Raw genomic sequence first — 21,139 nt, forward strand, 5'->3', positions numbered from 1 at the left:
GCCCAACCACTCCAGTAATGCAGCACTCCATCAATACTGCACCTCCCTGTGCTGTATTCTGCTCTGGGTAGCAATTAGATTGCATAAAATTGGTTTGAATTTATATAGCATTTTAAGTATAGAAAATGTCCATAGGTGTTAACCTGCTGGTATATTTGGAAGCAATTAAGGGAAAAGCATACCTAACATTTTTGCAATGCAATGCCCCCTCTGTACAACAGCCACGCAGCACCTCCATGTCCATCACCAAAAATGCATCACCTCTTCAGCTCGATACCAACAATATTGATACCAACAATACCAGCAGTCGCACTTCCCCAATGTGGCAAATCAAATTGTGCAGCACTCCCTCAGTCCAACATCAAAAATGCAACACTCCCTCAGAGCAATACTTCAAAGAATGCAGAACTCTCTAACACCAACACTGCTGCACTTCCTCAGTACAACATCTTCAGCAATGCAGCACTCCCTCAGTACAACACACCCCAGTACAGCACCTCTAACAATGCAGTATTCCCTCTGTACAGCACCTCTATTGATGTAGCACTCCCTAAATCCAACACCATCAAAGCAGCACTCCCAACAATGCAGCATCCCTGCAGCCAAAAACCAAATATACAGCAATGATACAAAAGCAAAACAGTGTGAATATAGGAATTCTGAAGTAAAAACAGAAAATGCTGGCATTACTCAGGAGGTCTGGCAGCATCTGTGGAGAAAGAAAGAGAGTGAACATTTCAAATCCGCATGATCTGAAGAAAAGTCTGAGTTCTGAAGGAGAGTCATCTGAGCTCAAGACATTAATTAAATATACAGCACCCTGTCAGTCCAACACCAACAATACAACATGCGTTTGGGCCGAAATTTTCTGGCCCTTCCCGCTGATGGCAACTTCTTGTGGTGCAGGGACATGCAAAACCCCTGCTGTTCCTCATCATGTGACATGGGGACATTTAGTGAACACTTGCTGATAACACCAAGATCTACCTCACCAATATCTCTGTCAACCTGATAACCATGATGTGGAGATGCCGGCGTTGGACTGGGGTAAACACAGTAGGAAGTTTAACAACACCAGGTTAAAGTCCAACAGGTTTATTTGGTAGTGGCATTTGGCTAGTGGCATTTGCTACCAAATAAACCTATTGGACTTTAACCTGGTGTCGTTAAACTTAACCTGATAACCACCATTGGGCTGTCAGACTCTCTGGTCAATATTATGATGGATGAAGTTTCCAGCTGAATAACAGGTAAACTAGAACCATTCCTTTAAGCCCCCCTGCCATTGACTCTGTTCCCTTGCTACTGATGCCAATCCCATCTCAAGCCTCTCACTCTAAATGAACCAAACTGGATTAAAATTTCAAGTTCTGTGCAACCCAGAGTGGACGTTCACACCCACACATCCTCTCCCTGCCCTTCACCAAACCCACTTGCCTACAGCTTCAGTTCCACAGCTCCTGAAGCCTTCAGAAACAGGTCTCCCAGAAACCCCAGCTGCCTGTAGCATATCCTGTGCAATCACCCACCCCTTCATCGGCCTAAATTGACCCTCGATCACCCAACACATTAAACCCTTATTCTTTAAAAACTCCATAGCCCCACCCCAACCCCAGTGTCAACAAGCTCCCCCAGCCCTATACCCACTTCTCTACACCCATCTAGGTTACCTGGTGGCAAATAATTCCACGTAAGTATAGAAACAAAATTAGACTTTCAGCACAGGGTCAGCAATATCGACAGCAGATTGGTTTCGGAGCTGAGAGTTAGTAAAGAGCAACATAAACTACATCTTGGAGGTTATTACATAAACAGAAAATAGTCAAACTGGGGCTCAAGATATCATTCTGCATGGCAATATATTGGACAAATACCTAAATATTATTTATAGGATCATACAGCATAATAAGGAAGCCATTTGTCATATGATGCCTGTATTAGTTATTCGAAAGGGCTATCTAGTTAATCCCATTCCTATCTATTTCCCTGTATATATTTTTTTCCATTCAAGTATTTAATTCACTATTGAATCTTCTTTTAGTCCCTTTCAGGCATCACATTCCAGATCATAACTCACTGCGTGAAAAAATCTCATCGCGTCTCTACTTCTTTTGCCAATGACCTTAAATTTGTCTCCTCTGGTTATTGACCTTACTTGCCAGTGGAACTGGTTTCACCCTAACAAAATTTCTCAGAAACTTGGACATCTTTATCAAATTTCCCCTTCAGCTTTTCTAAGGAGAATAATACCAGCCTGGTTTCCTCTTTCATTATATCTCCATGAGTCACAGTAACCCAGGACACTCAGAGATTTTTACGGTCAGAATCTATTGTTTGTGTTCTGTGTATCTCAGGGGACAGGGAGCCGTGCCTGGTTACTCAGTCTCTGAGTACAACCCATAAAGCAACAGAGAGCCATACAACTGACGAGGTGAGGTCCCAAGCTCAAGCCCTTTCTGGCAGAGCAGACCTCAGGTGCTGGCTCCAATTACACAATGATTTGAGTTGGGATCCACCACTTAAACTCATAGAGATTGGATTACAGAAAAGGGCAGGTACCTGAGGTTGTGGCAGTACAACAGACGGGGGAGCAAGCTCTTGAAGATATTGTAGCTCAGGCAATTGGAGAGATTGGTCTCTTCCATACATTCCTCGGATACCTGCAGGAGGTAGGCCAGAGCGGAGCAGTTGATGGGGGTCAGTTTCCCAGCCAGACTCCCCGTTCTGAGGGCGTCTGCTACCCCCTTAGCGATCTCAGTGTGCTGAAGTTCGTGGAGACAATGCATGACGTTGACTGTTCTCGAAGAGATGACGTAGTCAGTATTGAGGCAACATTGCAGGTGGTGCATCACTGCTGCTCGGTAGCTGTTGTGCTCATCCTTTGTCAGGAGCAGGCCCTGCAGCAATCGGTTCACTTCTGGTGAGAGCAGGCCAGAGAGAAAACGCACAAATATGTCCAAGTGACCATCTTCTGACTGGAGGGATTTACTGACTGCATTCTTAAAATGATTGTGGAAACCTATCTTGGGCCAAGACATGGCACTTTCAGTGAAGAGGTCAAATATGGCTCTTTTGGCAGCTGTGTAATAATAAATGGCAGCTAGGTACTCCTGCATGGTTATGTGTGTAAAGTAGTAAACTGTACAGATATTGGAGTCATCCTTTGTGAAGATCCTAGTGCACAAACTTCCCTGTAGTGAGGAGAGGTCAATGCCATACGCCTTAATGTCCTGCTCATAGAAAACAAACTTGCGTTTGATTAACCCATAAAATGCCAGCCTGCTCAGGTTAACAATCAGTTTCTTGTTATTGCTGAAAGTTTGATCAATTTTCAGTGCCTCCTGTTCCTTTTCCTGCCAGTCCCCATTGAGAATCATTTTGAAGAAATACGTGTAGATTTCCGTCATTGTCCTGGGGAAATTTCCTGCCTTAAGACCATCATTACTGATTCTGAGGTAGTATGCAAGTGACAGCCCAATCATCAGACAAAAGGACGGGATAGAACACATTATGTAGAGCGACTTGTGGGCCTTTATATGTGAAAAGACCCGCACAGCCATTGGTCTTTCTTCAAAGATTGTTCCCAAGAAGTCCTTCATCTCCAATTCCCCAAAACCCCTGAGTTCCGTCATTCTGTCTACAATTCCAGCTGGGATTTGGCTTGCTCCTGTTGGGCGTGAAGTGATCCAGACAGTTGCGTGGGAGAAGATGGTGCCCCGTATTATGTTGGCGATTAAGTTGTCGATCTGTATGTCTTTTTTTGGGTCAGTGCATGTCTGGGGGTTTGAAAACTCGAGTGGATACTTGAACTCATCCAGTCCATCAAAGATCAGCACCACCTTTGCCGTCCCATTCAGTATGTGCTTGGTTTCAGTGATGTGGGGAAACGTCAACTTGAGCAGCTTTTCTGCAGATATCCTTTCAAAGGAGTTCAGCTCTCGAAACATGAAGGGGAATATGAAAGTGACATCTTTGTACAGGTCCCCCTTCAGCCATTTGTACACCAATATTTTCACCAAAGTGCTTTTACCAATTCCAGCCACCCCAACCGTTAATGAAATGCGTGGTGGAATATTAACCTTTGAAAGGGGCAGGAAGAGCTTGTCCAATGAGACATGTTTTGGGCTGTTCTTCATTCCTCTGGTGGCCTCAGTTTGCATGACATCGTGCTCTTTCTGTTGGATGTCTGTCAGCCCATCAATTAGCAGGAGATTGGTGAGTCTTTCCAGGGAGGACGTTTCACACACTGCACTGATTTCATTCCCACTCCCAAACCTGCTCTGCAGGACTTCGATGTGTTTCTGTACCATTGGCTCTTTAAACAAAAAACAAACAAGATTGAAATGAGGACCTGATGACCAACGTGCACAAGTAACCAACCCGTTCAAGATGCACTGACATCAGCTATTGCCATCAGTGATTTTACCAAACAACTTAAAGCACTCGGACTTGCCACTGTAATCTGTTATAGAATGAACGCATTGACCCAACACTCAGAGTGACAGTAAGTGGATGAATTGGAAAAGGGATGAGGAGAAACAGGTGGAGGCAGACAGCAGGCAGATAAATAGATGGAAAGGAGGAAGGGGAGAAGAAGCAGCAAGGTGAGTTTAAAGTTTATTTATTAGTGTCACAAGTAGGCGAGGAAGGAGAGGGAAGAGATGGGAAAGAGAATGAGGAAGTGAGGAGGAGGAGAACATGCCATTCAAAATACTTCAAATTGTTGATATATCATCTGTGATATTATTAATTTTCTGTTGTACTTTATATCCCATTTAGCCTGAAAAACAGATCCATTCTGTTGTTCCGCTTTGGGAACAGTATGAGATGCCAGAAGATAAATGAATTTCAGTTCCTCTGTTGACAAAGTACCCAGTTGCTGACTATGCATTGAATGAAACTTCCCATTGTACATTTAAAGGACTTCATTTCAAGTCAGCTAGGTCAAGCCTCAACATCAGGTCAGGGATTGACTCCCTGCAGAGGCTCCTCCTGTCACTACAAGAAACAATATCCTGGTTGCAGTATCTGTGCGGGTGCTGTTTGCTTCATTAGTCTGTCTGGCAAATTAACATTCAGTCAAAATACCCAGTCCGTTTGTAGCCTTAGATCATGTCATTGTGGGAGGAGAAAAAAAATTGTGGGGAGCTCAGATGACAGGGATTTCATTCTCAGTTTCAGTTTGTGAGATGGAGTGTTAACAGCATCAAGTCCCTCTCTCTCTCTGTTTTTATTTTGAAAGTTTTACCAGTTAGATGAAAGCACATCTTGGTTGCCATCCTGCAGTAAAAAATCTATGTTTTGGCGTTTTGAAGACTACAAGCTGCTCTGAGTTTTCAAGATTATTTGAAATCAGCATTCAATCCAGGGAACTGGATTCCAGTATTAAGTGAGCATTAGTGAGCTATGTTAAACCTGTGAAAGGGGTTTTTAGTTGTCTATGGGTTTTGGTTTTAATTGGAACACATTAGAGATAGTCATTATGAGTTATACATTATAGTGGTTGTTTTGTTTCTTGTTTGTAATTGATCAAACCCATTGCTAATTTTCTTACCACACATGTTAACTATATTCTTAAATAAACTTTGTTTGATAAAAGCTCCCTACTGGGTCATTTGAATCATACCTGAAGTGAAACATATCATGCTTATCCTAGCCAAATTCAAGATGCAAAACTTATGGTTCAGGCAGGCTTCATAAAACATTTTGGAGTTTCTAACCTGAACCATAACACAAGTAAATTAATCTCCAGCTGCATAAGATCCACATTATTAATGATATTGAAACTCCTTTAATTTATAAACCCCAAATTGTATGAGTGGTGCCTCCATTTATAAATTCACTGTTCAGGAAATGCTGAGTTGCTTGTATAGGAGCACCTCTTCCCCAAGTTCACTCCCCTCTCCAGCCCTCTCTCCAACTTCCTCTGCCTCCTCCATGTCAATGAATTCTAATGCCCCCTTTTGTTGCCTTTCTATTTTGCTGTGAAGAGATACTGAGTTTTTTATTCATTCATGGCTTTCAGCATCACTGGCTGGGCCAGCATTTGTTTGCCCATTCCTAACTGTTCTTGAACAGAGTGGCATTTTCTGTCTTTTCAGAGGGCATTTAAAAGTCAACCACATTGCTATGGATCTGGAGTCGCATGTCGGCCAGACCAGGTAAGGATGGCAGATTTCCTTTCCTAAAGGACATTTCTGAACCAGTTGGGTTTTTTAACAATTGACAAAGATTTCATAGTCATCATTTTTAATTGTAGATTTTTATTGAAATCAAATTTCACCATTTGCCCTGGTGGAATTTTAACTCAGGTCCCCAGAGCATTACCCTTGGTCTCTGGATTACTAGTCCAGTGACAACACCACTACTCCACTGCCACTGAGGCCCTATTGCTGTGAGCCCAAGATCAGTTTTGTCAGCCTCTACAACTCAAGGAGACCAGATGACCACAGTACAGAAGAAATAGGAATGGTTCATATTTTTAAAAACACCTTACCATAAATGGTAATTGAAAGGTACAGCTGCGAATTAGTGGTTTCTATAAAGGTCTGCAATGACTCAGAGGCTGTGCTCCCTTTACCAGCCAGAACATCAATGACTGCCTTCACTTTGTCTGATAGGGCACTCAGTTCCTGAATCTGATTCACTTCTTCAGCACTGATCAGATCCTGCCTCTTCATGTAACGGATTATTGTCTCCAAAAAGGGCCCACTGATGGATTTTACCAGTTGCTTCCGATATCTGTTGATCCAAATACCTACAATGCACACAAGACATGATGGAAAAGGAAAATTCAGACTCTCAGTGGTCACTTCGCAAATAAGGTTAAAAATCAGTGCAAAAGACAAGGCTGGAACATTTCCAACCATCTTCAGCCAGAAGTGCCAAGCGGGTGATCCCAACTTTTATAGATGATGCCAATCTTCAGACAATTTGATTCAATCCAAATGATATCAAGAAATAGCTGAAGGCATTGTATAAAGACAATGGGACCAGTTCACAGCCTGGCTGTAGTACTGAAAGCTTGTGCTTCAGAACTAGCCCCCCTTTATCCCCAGCCAAGCTGTTCCAGTACGTTACATCATCTGCCTTTACCCGACACTGTTGCCCAAGTATGTCTGACCACAAAACACAGGAAAGTAAAATCCAACCAATTGCTCACCCATCACTCTATTCTCAATTTCAGTAAAGTGATGGAAGGTGTCATTGACGGTGCTGTCAAGCAGCACTCACATAGCAATAACCAATTAACCAATGCTCAGTTTGGGTTCTGCATTGGCTACTTGGCTTCAGACCTCATTATAGGTGTGGTCCAAAAAGAGCTGAATTGCAGAGGTGAGAGTGATTGCCATTGAAATCAAGGCAATATTTGACTGAGTGTAGCATCAGGAGACCCTAGCAAAAATGAAATCAATGGAAATTAGGGGAAAACTCTCCACTGGCAGGAGTCACAATGGGAGATGATTCTGGTTGTCTGAAGCTCAACCAATTACAGCTTCTTCATCAATTACCTTCTTTCCAATATAAGATTGGAAATGAGGATGTTCGCTGATGATTGCACAGTGTTCAATCCCATTCTCAACACCTCGAGTACTGAAACAGACTGTGCCTACATGCAGCAAGAACGGGACAGCATTCAGGCTGGGTTGATAACTGGTAAGCAACATTCGGGTCACACAAGTGCCAGGCAATGACCATCTCCAACAAGAGAGAATTGGCAACCCGCTCATCATTTTGGAACTGACTTTTGTAAGGGGGTGGGGTGAGTAATATGCACACCACCTCATAAAACTATTCCCCGTGGATTGAAGTCCTGCTTGATTCCAGTACTTGAGCACATAATCTAGGTTGACATTTCAATGTAGTTCTGAGAGGGTGCTGCATTGCCCAGAGGCATTGTCTTCCAGGTGAGATATTAAACAGAGGCTCTGTTTGCCAAATCACAAGATAACCTTTTAATCCTGAAGTGTATAGACCAGTAGTTCCCAACCTTTTGTATGTCATGGCACACCTCTATGCTATCAAAGAAATTTGAGGCACGCCTCCTATTTTCTCTGTCTTCTTCCCTGACTGGGAACTTGGAGGTACCAACCACAAAACTGAAGAAAAGGTTGGTTTTAGTTTAATTACATGAATTTTGAATCATTTAAAATCATTCTTCGTGGCACACTTGGTTGAGAGCCACTGATCTCGACGTCCCGAGGAGGAATATCTTGAAATGTTTCAATGAAGGGATGGATCTTTATTGCTCATTAACTCTAAAAATGACACATCTCAGATCTCATACACCAGACGTACCTTCCATTATCTCGCTCAGCAGCTACAGTATTGAGGGGTGCAACTGGCTTCTTCCAATACCCTGTGACATCATCTGTCAACCTTTGTATTACCAGTTCCAGTCAGGACAATGTTGACTTTTCACTTCTGCTCGTTCTCCAACACCAGCTCCAACACATACCATCCAGGGTGGTTTAAAGCTGCAATTTCCACAGCACCATCCACAGCTGCCCCTCAGGTCACCCTTTCTCCATTCTGCTGCAATAAAAATTAGCATTTCATTCAATGTTCAGAAGTCTGGCACACAAGCATTTTGTGTAATTTTTCTTGATTTACATCTCCCTCAATCAAAGTTACAGTTGGACAGCTCATAGGATCAGCAAAGCAATGAGTTGAGGTCTGGAATATAACTTCACTCCAATGCAGGCACAGGAAGCCAGTTCAATGCAGAGCTGCCCAGCACATATATTGCTGTTCCTTTCGCATCATTCGGACAAAATCTTTAAAGTTTAGTTTATGTTTATTAGTGTCATGAGTAGGCTTACATTAACACTGCGATGAAGTCACTGTGAAAATCCCCTATCACCACACTCTGGCACCTTTCAAGTACACTGAGGGAAAATTTAGCATGGCCAATGCACCTAACCAGCACGTCTTTCGGACTGAGGGAAGAAACCGGAGCACCCGGAGGAAACCCATGCAGACATAGAGAAAACATGCAGACTCTGCACAGACAGTGACCCAAGCCGGGAATCAAACCCGGATCCCTGGTGCTGTGAGGCAGCAGTGCTAACCACTGTGCCACCATGCCGCCCCTAAATCCTAGTTCCTCTCTAAGCACTGTGGGAGCACCTTCACTGTGCGGGCTGCAGTGATTCAAGAAGGTGGTTCATCAACACTTCCTCAAAAGCAATTATAGCAACAAATGCTCTGAGTTCTGGAATTCCCTCCCTGAACCTCTCTAGCTTTCCCTCTTCTCCTTTAAGTCACTTTAAAATCTACTTCTTTAACTAAGCTCTTGATTACCAGTCCAAGTACGTGACTCAGAATCAAATATTTATCTGATAATATTTCTATGAAGCACTTTAGGACATTAAATGTACTTTATGTAAACGAGATTTTGTGTTTTTTGTGTTCTGTGTAACAAGTGAAGCACTGTCACTGGTGTTTATTGACCTATATGCTCAAAGCATGCAAGGGCTGAATGCCTTTTATTCCTACATAACTGAGAGAAAATACTGAAACAATGGTAGAGGTGAAGCTTGATGATATTGCTGTGGGAGCGGCAGGCAGTCAAGATAATGAATTGCATTAAGAGCTTAGCTCAAAACTGAGCAGGACTTCAAAGTTGTCCAGAGGATGGTGTGTGAGCCCTTGATCTTTAAGGCAGTCTCAGTCTCATACCATAAGTGGCCATTTGTGCTGCTTGTCTCGGGATTCTGTTGGTCACCCCTTTAGAGTTACAGAGAACTTCCACTCCTCATTCTCCCTGAGTTTCAGGGCACTTATGTTAAGTCAACATTACAGCATTCTGAAGTGACAAATCTATGCCAAAGCCAAAGAAACATTCAAGAGACATTCATTTGTTTAATGTGACAGTACATGTGAGAGCTTTACTCTCTCTCTAACCCTTTCTTTTGACTGCCCTGGGTGCACCTGATAGTAAGAAGTTTAACAACACCAGGTTAAAGTCCAACAGGTTTATTTGGTAGCAAAAGCCACACAAGCTTTCGGAGCTCCAAGCCCCTTCTTCAGGTGAGTGGGAATTCTGTTCACAAACAGGGCATATAAAGACACAGACTCAATTTACATGAATAATGGTTGGAATGCGAATACTTACAACTAATCACGTCTTTAAGAAACAAAACAACGTGAGTGGAGAGAGGGCATCTGATAGGGCAGTCATGTCCCTTAAGAAAATTTCAACATGTCCAAGAGATTTGAATTCAATACCGAGGAAGCTTGGGGGTCATGTTGCAGATTCTAATTATCAAGCGAGTGCCCAAATGACCTAAGTCACAACTTACAAGTAAAAAACACATTGAAAGCTGTGGGCTTAGAAACCATCAAACCACACTGAGCACAGCAACATGCAAACTTACACAGTGCCCTGCAGCTGCAGTCTGTGCTGAATATCTACACTCAGATCAGCCACCAACTCAGTTCATTACTGGAATGGTTTTATAAACTATTAGAGCAGAGAATAAAAGAAATGTTCTTCATTTCCTCTCATTTATAAAATCCATCTTCAATTCTCTACACTGTCGCATCAAACACGCCCAGTGCAGTTACAACACGGTTTAGATACAGAATAAAGCTCCCTCTCCACTACACCATCAAACACTCCCAGAGCAGGTAAAGCATAGGTTAGATGAAGAATAAAGCTCCCTCTCCACTACCCCATCAAACACTCCCAGTGCAGGTACAATACGGGTTAGATACAGAATAAAGCTCCCTCTCCACTACCCTACCAAACACCCCCAGAGCAGGTAAAGCACAGGTTAGACGCAGAAAGAATAAACCTCTCTACACTGCCCTGTCATAACAAGAAAATATTCATTTCTATAGCACTTTTTACAACTTTAGGGTGTTTACCGTCTATTACATACTTTCGAAGTGTAGTCATCATTGCAATACAGGAAACATTGTGGAGGAGCCTAACATGCAGACATTAAAATATGTGATTCAGAGAATCACAAGGAAATAAATGGCTAATGCCCATCTGTCTACTTCACATCCCAATCATTTTATTTGTCCATTGGATTTGCAGCTTCCTTGGCACAAAGTCGATTCAGAGCAAGAGAACAAACTTAAGAGTTCCCTGTTTGCTGCCTGTCTGTTCTTAGTAATGCTGTTGTTCACACGCTGACGCTTAAGAAATCGACAATGTGTTATTGGGAATCATGGAGAAACAATAATCCTTAAAAGGAACAATTTTGTCTTTCTTTTTGTGAACCCAGTTCTATGTGCAGCACAAAGTCCTGAGCTAATAGCACATTACCATTTATGAAAAAGACCCAGGCAAACATGATCAATGGCAGTGTAGGCAAGAGGTCCTGTTTGTAGAATACCAGGAATGAGGAGCTAAATTAAACAACGGAACTTCAATGGTTAGAAACTCTGGACTATTACCTGCCCCATGTGCAAGTTAACGTTAATGTGTTAAGTGGATTTGAGAGGTGAACATGTGGCTGAAGAGTGGTGCAAGAATGAGGGTTCCATTTTTAAAAATATATTTTTTGGGATGTGGGTGTCACAGGGTAGACCAGCATTTATTGCCTATCCCTAGTTATGCTTCAGAAGGCAATGGTGAGCTGCTTTCTTGAACCGCTGCAGTCCTTGAGGTGTAGGTACACTCAGAATGCTGTTAGGGAAGGTGTTCCAACATTTTGACCCCAAGACAGTGACGGAATGGCGATATATTTCCAAGTCAGGATGGTGAGTGACTTGGAGGGGGACTTCCAGGTGGTGGTATTCCCAGGTATCAACTGCTTTTGTCCTTCTAGATGGTAGTGGTCGTGAGTTTGGAAGGAGCTGCTTAAGAAACCTTGGCGAGCTCCAGCGGTGCATTTTCTATACGGTACACACGCCTATCACTGTTCGTTGGTGGTGGACGGATTGAATGTTTGTGGAAGGGATAGCAATCAAATGGGCTGCTTTGTCCTGGATGGTGTCAAGCTTCTTCAATGTTGTTGGAGCTGCACTCATCCATTTCAGGGAACACTAAGAACAGTACTAGGACCGGAAGGAGCAGCATTACTTGGATGGGTTCCACCTGAACCAGGGTGGAATCAGGGTCCTTGCAGAAAGGATAACAGGGTGATTATAAAGACTTTAAACTCATTAGTTGGGTGGGAGTGAAGACCAGGAGAGCTCGAGGAATAGTTTGTACCAAATGAAAGGGAAGAGAATAGGGTAAGGCTGCGATTCTCCCAAATTGGGACCCCCGGAGTGTTTCCCGCTGGCGATAGGAGCATCTATCAGATGGAATTTTCCCACGACCAACCCCTCAGCAATGAGAGGCATCCTCCCCTCTCCACACCATGCAGGCATGAGATTTATCTGAATTCAGACCGCCTTGCCCCTCAGACCTCCCACACAGCCACTTTCCCTCCCAGGTCCCCCACCCTGTCAAACCCCCTCAGGATCTTATATGTTTGAATAAGGTCACCCCTCATTCTTCTAAACTCCAAGGAATACAGACCCAGACCATTTAGTCTCTCTTGATAGGACAAGCCTCTCATCCCCAGGAATTAACCTGGTGAATCTCCTTTGGACTGCTTCCAATGTTGCTGTATCCTTTTTTAGGTAGGGGGACCAAATTGTATGCAGTATTCCAGATGAGGCCTCACCAACCCTTGCAACAAAACCTCCCTTTTTTAAACTCCAACCCCTTCGCAATAAAGGCCAAAATGTCATTTGCCTTCTTAACTATTTGTTGGAAGTACCTGCTAGCTTTCTGTGATTCATGCACAAGAACATCTGGATCCCTCTGTACTTTGCTCACCTGCAGTTTCTTTCCATTTAGATAATAATCTGCCTTTTGATTCCTCCTACCAAAATGCATGGCCTCACACATCCCCACATTAAACTCCATTTTTTCACCCAGTCACCCAATCTACCTATAATCCTGTTGCAGAATCACAATATCCTCATCACGCCATGCCCTTCCACCTATCTTCATATCATTGGCAAATTTGGAAACTTTATATTATGTTCCTTCTTCCATTTACAGTCATTACTGTAAATAGTGAACAATTGTGGGCCAAGAACTGATCCCTGCAGTAGTCCACTAGTTACATCTTTCCACTCTGAAAAGGACCCATATATTCCAACACTCTGTTTTCTATGTGACAGCCAGTTTTCAATCTATGCGAACACGCTTCCTCCATTCCATGGTCTTTTACTTTATGCACCAGCCTCTTGTGCGAACCTTGTCAAATGCTTTTTGGAAATCTAAATACACTACACGGGTGAGATTTTTAATGAATATTTCTCCTTGGTGTTTACCGAGGCGAAAATCATGGGTGCGAAAGAAATAAGGGAAATAAGTGGTGATGTCTTGGGCCACATGCATATTGTTGGGGAGGTGGTATTTGCAGCCTTATAGCGCATAAATCCTCTGGACCTGATCAAGTGCATCCTTGGATCTTGTAGGAGGCTAGGGAAGAAATTGCAGAGGCCTTTGCAGAGATATTTGCTTCATTTCTTTCCACTGGCGAGGTTTCGGAAGACTGGAGGGTGGCTAATGTTGTTCCGTTGTTTAAGAAGGGTAGAAAAGACAAGCCAGGGAATTACAGGCCAGTGAGCCTGACATCAATGATGGGTAAATTACTGGAGGGGATTCTGAGGGACAGGATCTACCAACATTTGGATAGTCAAGGTCTGATTAGGGATAGTCAGCACAGCTTTGTGCATGGGATGTCATGTTTGATGAATCTTTTAGAGTTTTTCAAAGAGATAACCAAAAGAATGGATGAGAGTAGGGCAGTAGATGTTGTCTATATGGACTATAGCAAGGCCTTTGACAATATCCTACATAGCAGGCTAGTCTGGAAGGTTAGAGCGCATGGGATCCAGGGAGAGCTAGATTCAAAATTAGCTCAATGGTAAGAAGCAGAGGGTGATGGTCGATGGTTGTTTCTCGGACTGGAGGCCTGTGACTAGTGGTGTGCCTCAGGGGTCAGTGTTGGGACCCTTGTTATTCGTTATTTATATAAATGATTTGGATGTGAACGTACAATAGGCATAGTTAGTGAGTTTGTGGATGATACTATATTAGGAGGTATCGTTGATAGCGAAGAAGGTTATCAGAAATTACAGAGGGATCTTGATCAGTTAGGGAAGAGGGCCGAGGATTGGCAAAGAGATTTCAATACAGATAAGTGTGAGGTGTTGCATTTTGGAAAGTCAAACCAGGGTACGACTTATACAGTGAATGGTAGGGCCCTGGAGAGTTTTGAGGAGCGGAGGAACCTAGGAGTACAAATACATACTTTGTTGAAAGCATCGTTACAGGTAGACAGAGTGGTGAAGAAGGCATTTAGCACACTGGCCTTCATCAGTCAGGGCACTGTGTATAGGAGTTGGGACATTATGTTACAGTGGTATAAGTCGTTGATGAGGCCGTACTTGGAGTATTGTGCACAGTTTTGGTCACCCTGTTATAGCAAACACATTGATAAACTGAAAAGAATGCAATGAAGATTTATGAGGATGTTGCCAGGCTAGTAGGCCTGAGTAATAGGAAGCGATTGACCAGGCTAGGACTTTATTCCTTGGAATTTAGAAGAATGAGGGGTGACCTTATTGAGGTGTATAAAATCAATGAAAGGCATTGATAGGATGAACGCACATTGTCTTTTTCCCAGGATAGGGGAATTGAAAACTAGAAGGCATAGTTTTAAGGTGAGAGGGGAAAGATTTAAAAGGGAACAGAGGGTGGTGCGTATATGGAATGAATTGCCAGAGAAAGTATTGAGGCAGATACAATAGCAACATTTAAAAAGCATTTGGAAAAGTACATGGATGGGAAAAGATTAGAGGAATATGGGCCAAAAGTGGGAGATTGGGACGAGCTGGGAGGGCACCATGGTCGGCATGGATCAGTTGGGCTAAATGTCCTGCTTCCATGCTATATTGCTCTATGACTCTATCTCCAGGTTCCCCTCTATCTACACTCCCTGTTACATCTTCAAAGAATTCAACAAATTTTTCAAACATGATTTACATTTCATAAAACCATGTTGCCTAGATTTGATTACATTCAGCTTTCCTAAATCATTAGCTATTTCCTTTTTGACTATTGACTCCAGCATCTTGCCGATAATAGATGTTAAAGTAACTGGCCTATAGTTACCTGCCTTCTGTCTTTCTCCCTTTTTGAACAAGGACGTCATATTGGCTGTTTCCCAATATTCAGGTACCCTATCCTGGGAAAAAGACAATGTGCGTTCATCCTATCAATGCCTTTCATTGATTTTATACACCTCAATAAGGTCACCCCTCATTCTTCTAAATTCCAAGGAATTTAGTGAGTTATGAAAAATTTTAACCAATGGGGCCACTATCTCTGCAGCCAGTTCCATTAAAACTCTAGCATGCAGTTCATCAGGTCCTGACAACTTGTCTGCCTTTAGCCCCATGGGTTTCTCCAATATTCTATCCCTTGTGATTAGGGTTTTTGTAAATTCTCCCATATTATTTGAAATCAGCCTGTCTGATATCATAGGATTAATTCAATTTAAATACTGTTAGCGAGAGCTTCTGCCCTTCCGCATGCTTTCCCCTCACCAGCAAGACGTCACGCCAGCGAGAATCACTACTGCTCTGCAGTAGCAGAGACCAGGCACCATGGCCATGCCAGGGGGCTCGGAGGCCATTGAAGCCCCCGGGTGGTCGGGGCATGGTAGGGCAGCGCCAGCCTGGCACTACCCACCTGGCACCCTGCCAGTATTCACCTGGCAATCTGCCAGTACCTGGTTGGGTACCATAAGTGTGCCAGGTGCAGTGCCAAGGGGGTGTGGCCTGTGAGGATGTGGCCTCAAAGAGTGAAGGTGTGGGGGAGGGGCTATGACAGGAGGAGTGTTAATACACAAAGACCAGGGGCTTATGCAGGGGGGAGCCCTGATCAGCCATGATCTTATTGAATGGCGGAGCAGGCTTGAGGGGCCAAATGGCCTATTCCTGCTCCCAGTTCTTATGTTCTTACGAGTTGGTCAGAGAGGGGGGAGTTCTGCTAGGGGAGTGGTCGGAGAGGGCTGAACTCTGCAAGGTGGTGGTTGTAGAGGGGGGGGGGGGGTTGTCAAAGGAGGGGGGGAGGCAGGGGTGGGGGGCATGTAGGGCTGGGACTGTGCTTTGGGGGGGAGCCGCTGCTGGGGTGTGTCGCGGAGGAGATTGTGACAGGGGAGGCATGTGGTGAGTCCACCAGGGGTCCTGATGCCCCGATGTCAACAACCCGTGTTGGTGTGAGGGGCGGCAATGCCACCGATTGGGGGGGGAGCGGGGCGGTCAGTGAGCCGGGGGGGGATGGGAGGAGGTTCACTGTCAGATTAAGGCATCCTGCGCAATGGCGCCTAAGCACTCTGAAGCCAGCTTTCCTGACGTACTTAGGTTCCCCCCCTCAACCAGCCGATGCAAAGCTCCCAGCTGTCAGAAAGGCTGATGGAGTGCTGGAAGATTGCAAAGTCCAGCACGCCTAAAAGACCGTTGTGGAGGGCTCCCGTTTTCCCGCTGTAAAGACACTGGGAAGATTCCACCCAATGTTGGAAAGGGAGATATGCGAAACAGCTACTCAATAGGTTTAGGTAAGGTGAACTCCAATCAGATGAGACAGACACTATCCACAGTAAGCCGGGCAAGCCTGTTAATGGGTACTTTAGAATACCCAGAAGATCAGTGGGTATTCAAAAATAATTTAATGTGATACAGAAGCAGTTTATAAATCCATAATATAGGAGCAGAAGTAGGCCATTCAGCCCATCAAGTCTGCCCTGCCATTCAATTAGATCATGACTGGTCTGATATGATCATCCTCAATTCTACCTTTCTGCCTTATCCCTCGATTCCCTTACTGATTAAAAATCTATCTCAGCCTGGAACATACTGAACAATCCAACCTCTACAATCCTCTGCAGTAAAGAATTCCACAAATTCATTACCTTCTAGGAGAAGAAATTTCTCCTCATCTCTTTCTTAAATAGGTGACCCCTTACTCTGAGATTATGCCCTCTGGCACTAGGCTCTCCGACACAGGGAAATGACCTCTCAGCATCTCCTCTGTCAAGCCCCCTGAGAATCCTACATGTCTCAATAAGGTCACCTTCTAAACTTCCAAACAATGAATACAGGTCCAACCTAGTCAACTTCTCTTCATTAAAAAATCTCTCCATTCCTTGGATCAACCGAGTAAAACTTCTCTGGACTGCCTCCAATGTCATTTTAGATAAGGGGACCAAAACTGTTCACAGCATTCCAGGTGTGGGGTAAGTAGTGCCTTGTATAGTTTTAGCAAGACTTCCCTATTTTTATACTCCATTCCTTTTGAAATAAAGGCCAACATTCCATTTTCCTTTCCGACTACCTGCTGAACCTGCATACTAACTGTTTATGATTTATACACAAGGATATCCAAATCCCTCTGTGCTACAGCTTTCTGCAGTCTTTCAATTCAGAAGTCTTTTACTACTATATGAGATGCAAGAGATGGTCAAGAGCATTGTGGGCCTCTTGTAAAGGATGATATTGTCAATGAATGTAAGGAAATGGAAGGCATGTTGTGTCAGTATTTACAGTAGAGGATGAGGTCAGCACGCCAGACATCCCAAGGAAATAGAGAAAACGTTAATGATGCTTGCATGAATCAAAAAAAAAGACACATCCAAATTAACATAAGCAAAATAACAATAATAAAGAAAATTATGGTCATAGAGTAACAAATCCCCAGTACATGATGGTTTTCCACCCAGGGTTTTAAAAGAAGCAGGTGAAAACATTACAGATGCCCCGATTAAACTCTTCCACAGTTCTGTTGATTAGGAAACCATATTTTTAGATTGGAAAATTGTGCATATCATTACGCTAATTAAGAAAGGTGAAAAAGTGAAACAAAAGAATTAAAAATCAGTTAGCCTACCATCTACTGTATCTGCTGTCGGTAAATTACTGGATTCTATAATTAGTGATAGGGTGGCTGAACACATGATAATTTTCAGCTGATCAGAGAAAACCAGCATGGATTTGTAAACGATAGGTCATGCCCGATGAACCTTGATTTAGTTTTTTGAAAAGGTGGCTAAATAAATGGACAAGGGAATGTCTACTGATGCAATTTATATGGACTTCCGGAAGGCATTTGATGAAGTCCCTCATAAGAGCCTATTAATTAAAGTTACATAGAAACATGAAAAGTAAATGGCACAGAAGGCCACCATTTGACCCATTGTGTCTGTAGTACTGATCAGGCTAATCACACTCTCCAGTTCTTGGTCTGTATTCCTGTAAGACCTGACACTTCAAGTGAATGTCCAAGTACTTTTAAAGTGATGAGGACTTCATCGCTACCCTTTTAGGTGGTAAATTTCACAGCCCCAACAACTTCTGGGTTAAAAATTTCTCTTCAACTCCTCTATAATTCTTCCAGCAATTACTTTAAATCCATGAGGACTGGGCATCCTCTCTGATGAGAGAAATAAATGCTCCCTATCGAGGCAAAACTGTAACGGAACAATTGGCCGCCTGTAAAGCAGGCATTTTTGGCTATAGTCCCATGAGGGGTATAGAAAGGGCAAACAAATTCATAACAAAAGAGATGGAAGGCTGGATTTTTGCAACCAAGGTGGGGAGCCTGAATTAGGAAATATTCCGATTTGGCAGACTGTCTCAGTTTAAAGGGCCGCATTACACCTGATTTTTGCTCCAGGAAGGTGGGGGCAAGATAGTTAGGCCTGCTGACCCCAGAAGCAGGTCAAAGTAGCCACTGGGACAGACAACTGCCGAGATGGGCTGGTTAGAAAACCCACCTCAGTTCTTGAAGGATTTGTCCCAGTTGTTTTAGAAGTTCTCACCCTCACACTCCCTTACCACCCTCTCGCTCCCCTTGGCCCCTGCCATCCTTCATGCCCCCTCATCCCACAATGACTCCCCATAGCCCCTCCACTCCAATTCATGCCCCCATGCCTGCTTCATTCCACCTCAAAGCCCCTTGCCATCTGCGTAGCCACTCAGCCAATATCCACCATTGGCAGACTGCAGGAGCCATGTCAAGATGAAAACATAAACTTCTAACAATCTAAAAAATTGCTTACTCATTCACACAATACAAAAAAAAATCCCATTCTGGCCTGGGTGATTCACACCCTTCCCCCTGCCAGCAAAAATAAGATCTGGCAGAAATGGGGATGGGACTTCTAAATCTGGGTCCCACCTGCTATTTTGAAAAGTCTCCAGAATCAGCCCAGTTTTACAAAAAATCCATCCCAGAGAGTAAGATGAAGTAATAAAATGGTGCATATGACAGATGTCAAGTGGATAATACAATTAAGAACTAGGCTGAATATAGAAGATTCCGAGAGGAAGTGAATAAACAAATCGGAGAAGCAAAGACAGAATATGGGAAGAGACTGGCAGCTATCATAAAAGGAAATCTAAAAGTTTTGTATGGACATATAAATAGTGAAGTGGTGGCAAAAAGAGAATTGAGACTGATTAGGGACTGAAAAGGAGATTTGTACACACAGGCTGGGGGACATGGCTGAAGTACTAAATAATTACTTTGTATCTGCCTTTACCTAGGAAGAAGATGCTGCCCAAATAGCAAAACAGGAAATGGTTAAGCCACTACATGGGCTAAATATTGATTTAAAAAGAGGTTGTATTAAAAGCTGACTGTACTTGATAAGTCACCAGGACCAGATGAGGTTAAGATATTGAGAGAAGGGTGGAAATTACGGAGGGACAGGCTATAATCTTCCAATCCACCTTAGATACATAGGGTAGTGCCAGATGACTGGAAAATTGCAAATGTTACATCCTTATTCAAAAAAGGACGTAATGATAAATCCAGCAACTTCAAGATCAAAGCAAATTACTGCGGATGCTGGAATCTGAAACCAAAAGAGAAAATGCTGGAAAATCTCAGCAGGTCTGGCAGCATCTGTAAAGAGAGAAAAGAGCTGACGTTTCGAGTCCAGATGACCCTTTGTCAAAGCTAAAAGGCATAGGAAGTGGGAGATATTTATACTGCAGGTCCTGTGTGTACAATTTATACACACAATCCTGCTCCCATGCCCACATGTCTGTCCTTGGCCTGCTGCAATGTTCCAGTGAAGCTCAACGCAAACTGGAGGAACAGCATCTCACATTCCGGCTAGGCACTTTGCAACCTTCTGATCTCAACATCGAATTTAACAACTTCAGGTAATTAGCTCTACCCAACCCCTTTGTTTTCATTTCATTTCATTTTTAACTGTTCTCTACCTTTTATTGTTTTTCTTTATTTTTCTTCCCCCTACTCTTCCCTCTATTTTATCCCCCCTTTCCTTACCTTTTCTCCCCCTTTCCTTCCCCTTTTTCTCCATTTTATCTCTCTCCCACCCATCCCCCATCCCCCCATCTCCCCTCCACATCTTCATCTGTCTTAGTTTACCCTCTGATTTCAGCTTCTCGGCCGTTTGGCCATTCACACCTTTTATTCTCTCTATGGACAGCCATTAGCAGCCTTTCCCCTTGTTTTTGTGGCTATGACTCATCTTCCATTCCCTCACCCTGCAGTATAAATAGCTCCCATTTTCTATACCTTTTAGCATTGACAAGAGGTTGAGGGCTGTTTTTCAGACTGGAGGAAGGTTTATCGTGGTGGGTGGTAGGACACCTACCCTTCCTGATATATTTTAGTGACACAGACCCTGGTGTACAGGGCACAATTTCAAAATTTGTGAATGACGAAAGTTGGAAATATTGTGAACTTTAAAGAGGATAGCTTCAAAAGGACATAAACAGGTTGGTGGAGTGGGTAGACAGGTGGCCATTGAAATTTAATTTAGAGAAGTGTAAAGTGATTCATTTTGGTAGAAGGAACGTGGGGGGACAATGTAAAACAAAGGATACAATTGTGCAAGAGCAGAGGGACCTCAGGGCACATGTGTATGAATCATTGAAGGTAGCAGGGCAGGTTGAGAAAATGGTTAATAAAGCATATGGGATCCTGAGCTTTATTAATAGGCATGATGTGGAGATGCTGGTGTTGGACTGGGGTGGACACAGTAAGAAGTCTCACAACACCAGATTAAAGTCCAACAGGTTTATTTGGAATCACGAGCTTTTGGAGCGCTGCTCCTTCATCAGCTGAATGATGAACATTCAT

At 43.4% G+C, this 21,139-nt stretch overlaps 1 protein-coding gene across 1 annotated transcript in view; it reads right to left on the bottom strand.

Annotated features, from left to right (window-relative positions):
- Positions 1 to 21,139, bottom strand: part of nlrc3 (NLR family, CARD domain containing 3) — a 55,450-nt gene that overhangs the window by 29,061 nt on the left and 5,250 nt on the right. The window contains exons 2-4 of the mRNA XM_078240435.1: positions 8,299 to 8,535; positions 6,497 to 6,757; positions 2,560 to 4,315 (exon numbers count right to left, since the gene is read on the bottom strand). Of these exons, the coding sequence (XP_078096561.1) occupies positions 2,560 to 4,315; positions 6,497 to 6,757; positions 8,299 to 8,305 (2,024 nt within the window). The 5' untranslated portion in view covers positions 8,306 to 8,535. The remainder of the gene's footprint in view (positions 1 to 2,559; positions 4,316 to 6,496; positions 6,758 to 8,298; positions 8,536 to 21,139) is intronic.

This window comes from Mustelus asterias, chromosome 23 (assembly GCF_964213995.1).
Source record: "Mustelus asterias chromosome 23, sMusAst1.hap1.1, whole genome shotgun sequence".
In the NCBI taxonomy this organism is placed as follows: domain Eukaryota; kingdom Metazoa; phylum Chordata; class Chondrichthyes; order Carcharhiniformes; family Triakidae; genus Mustelus; species Mustelus asterias.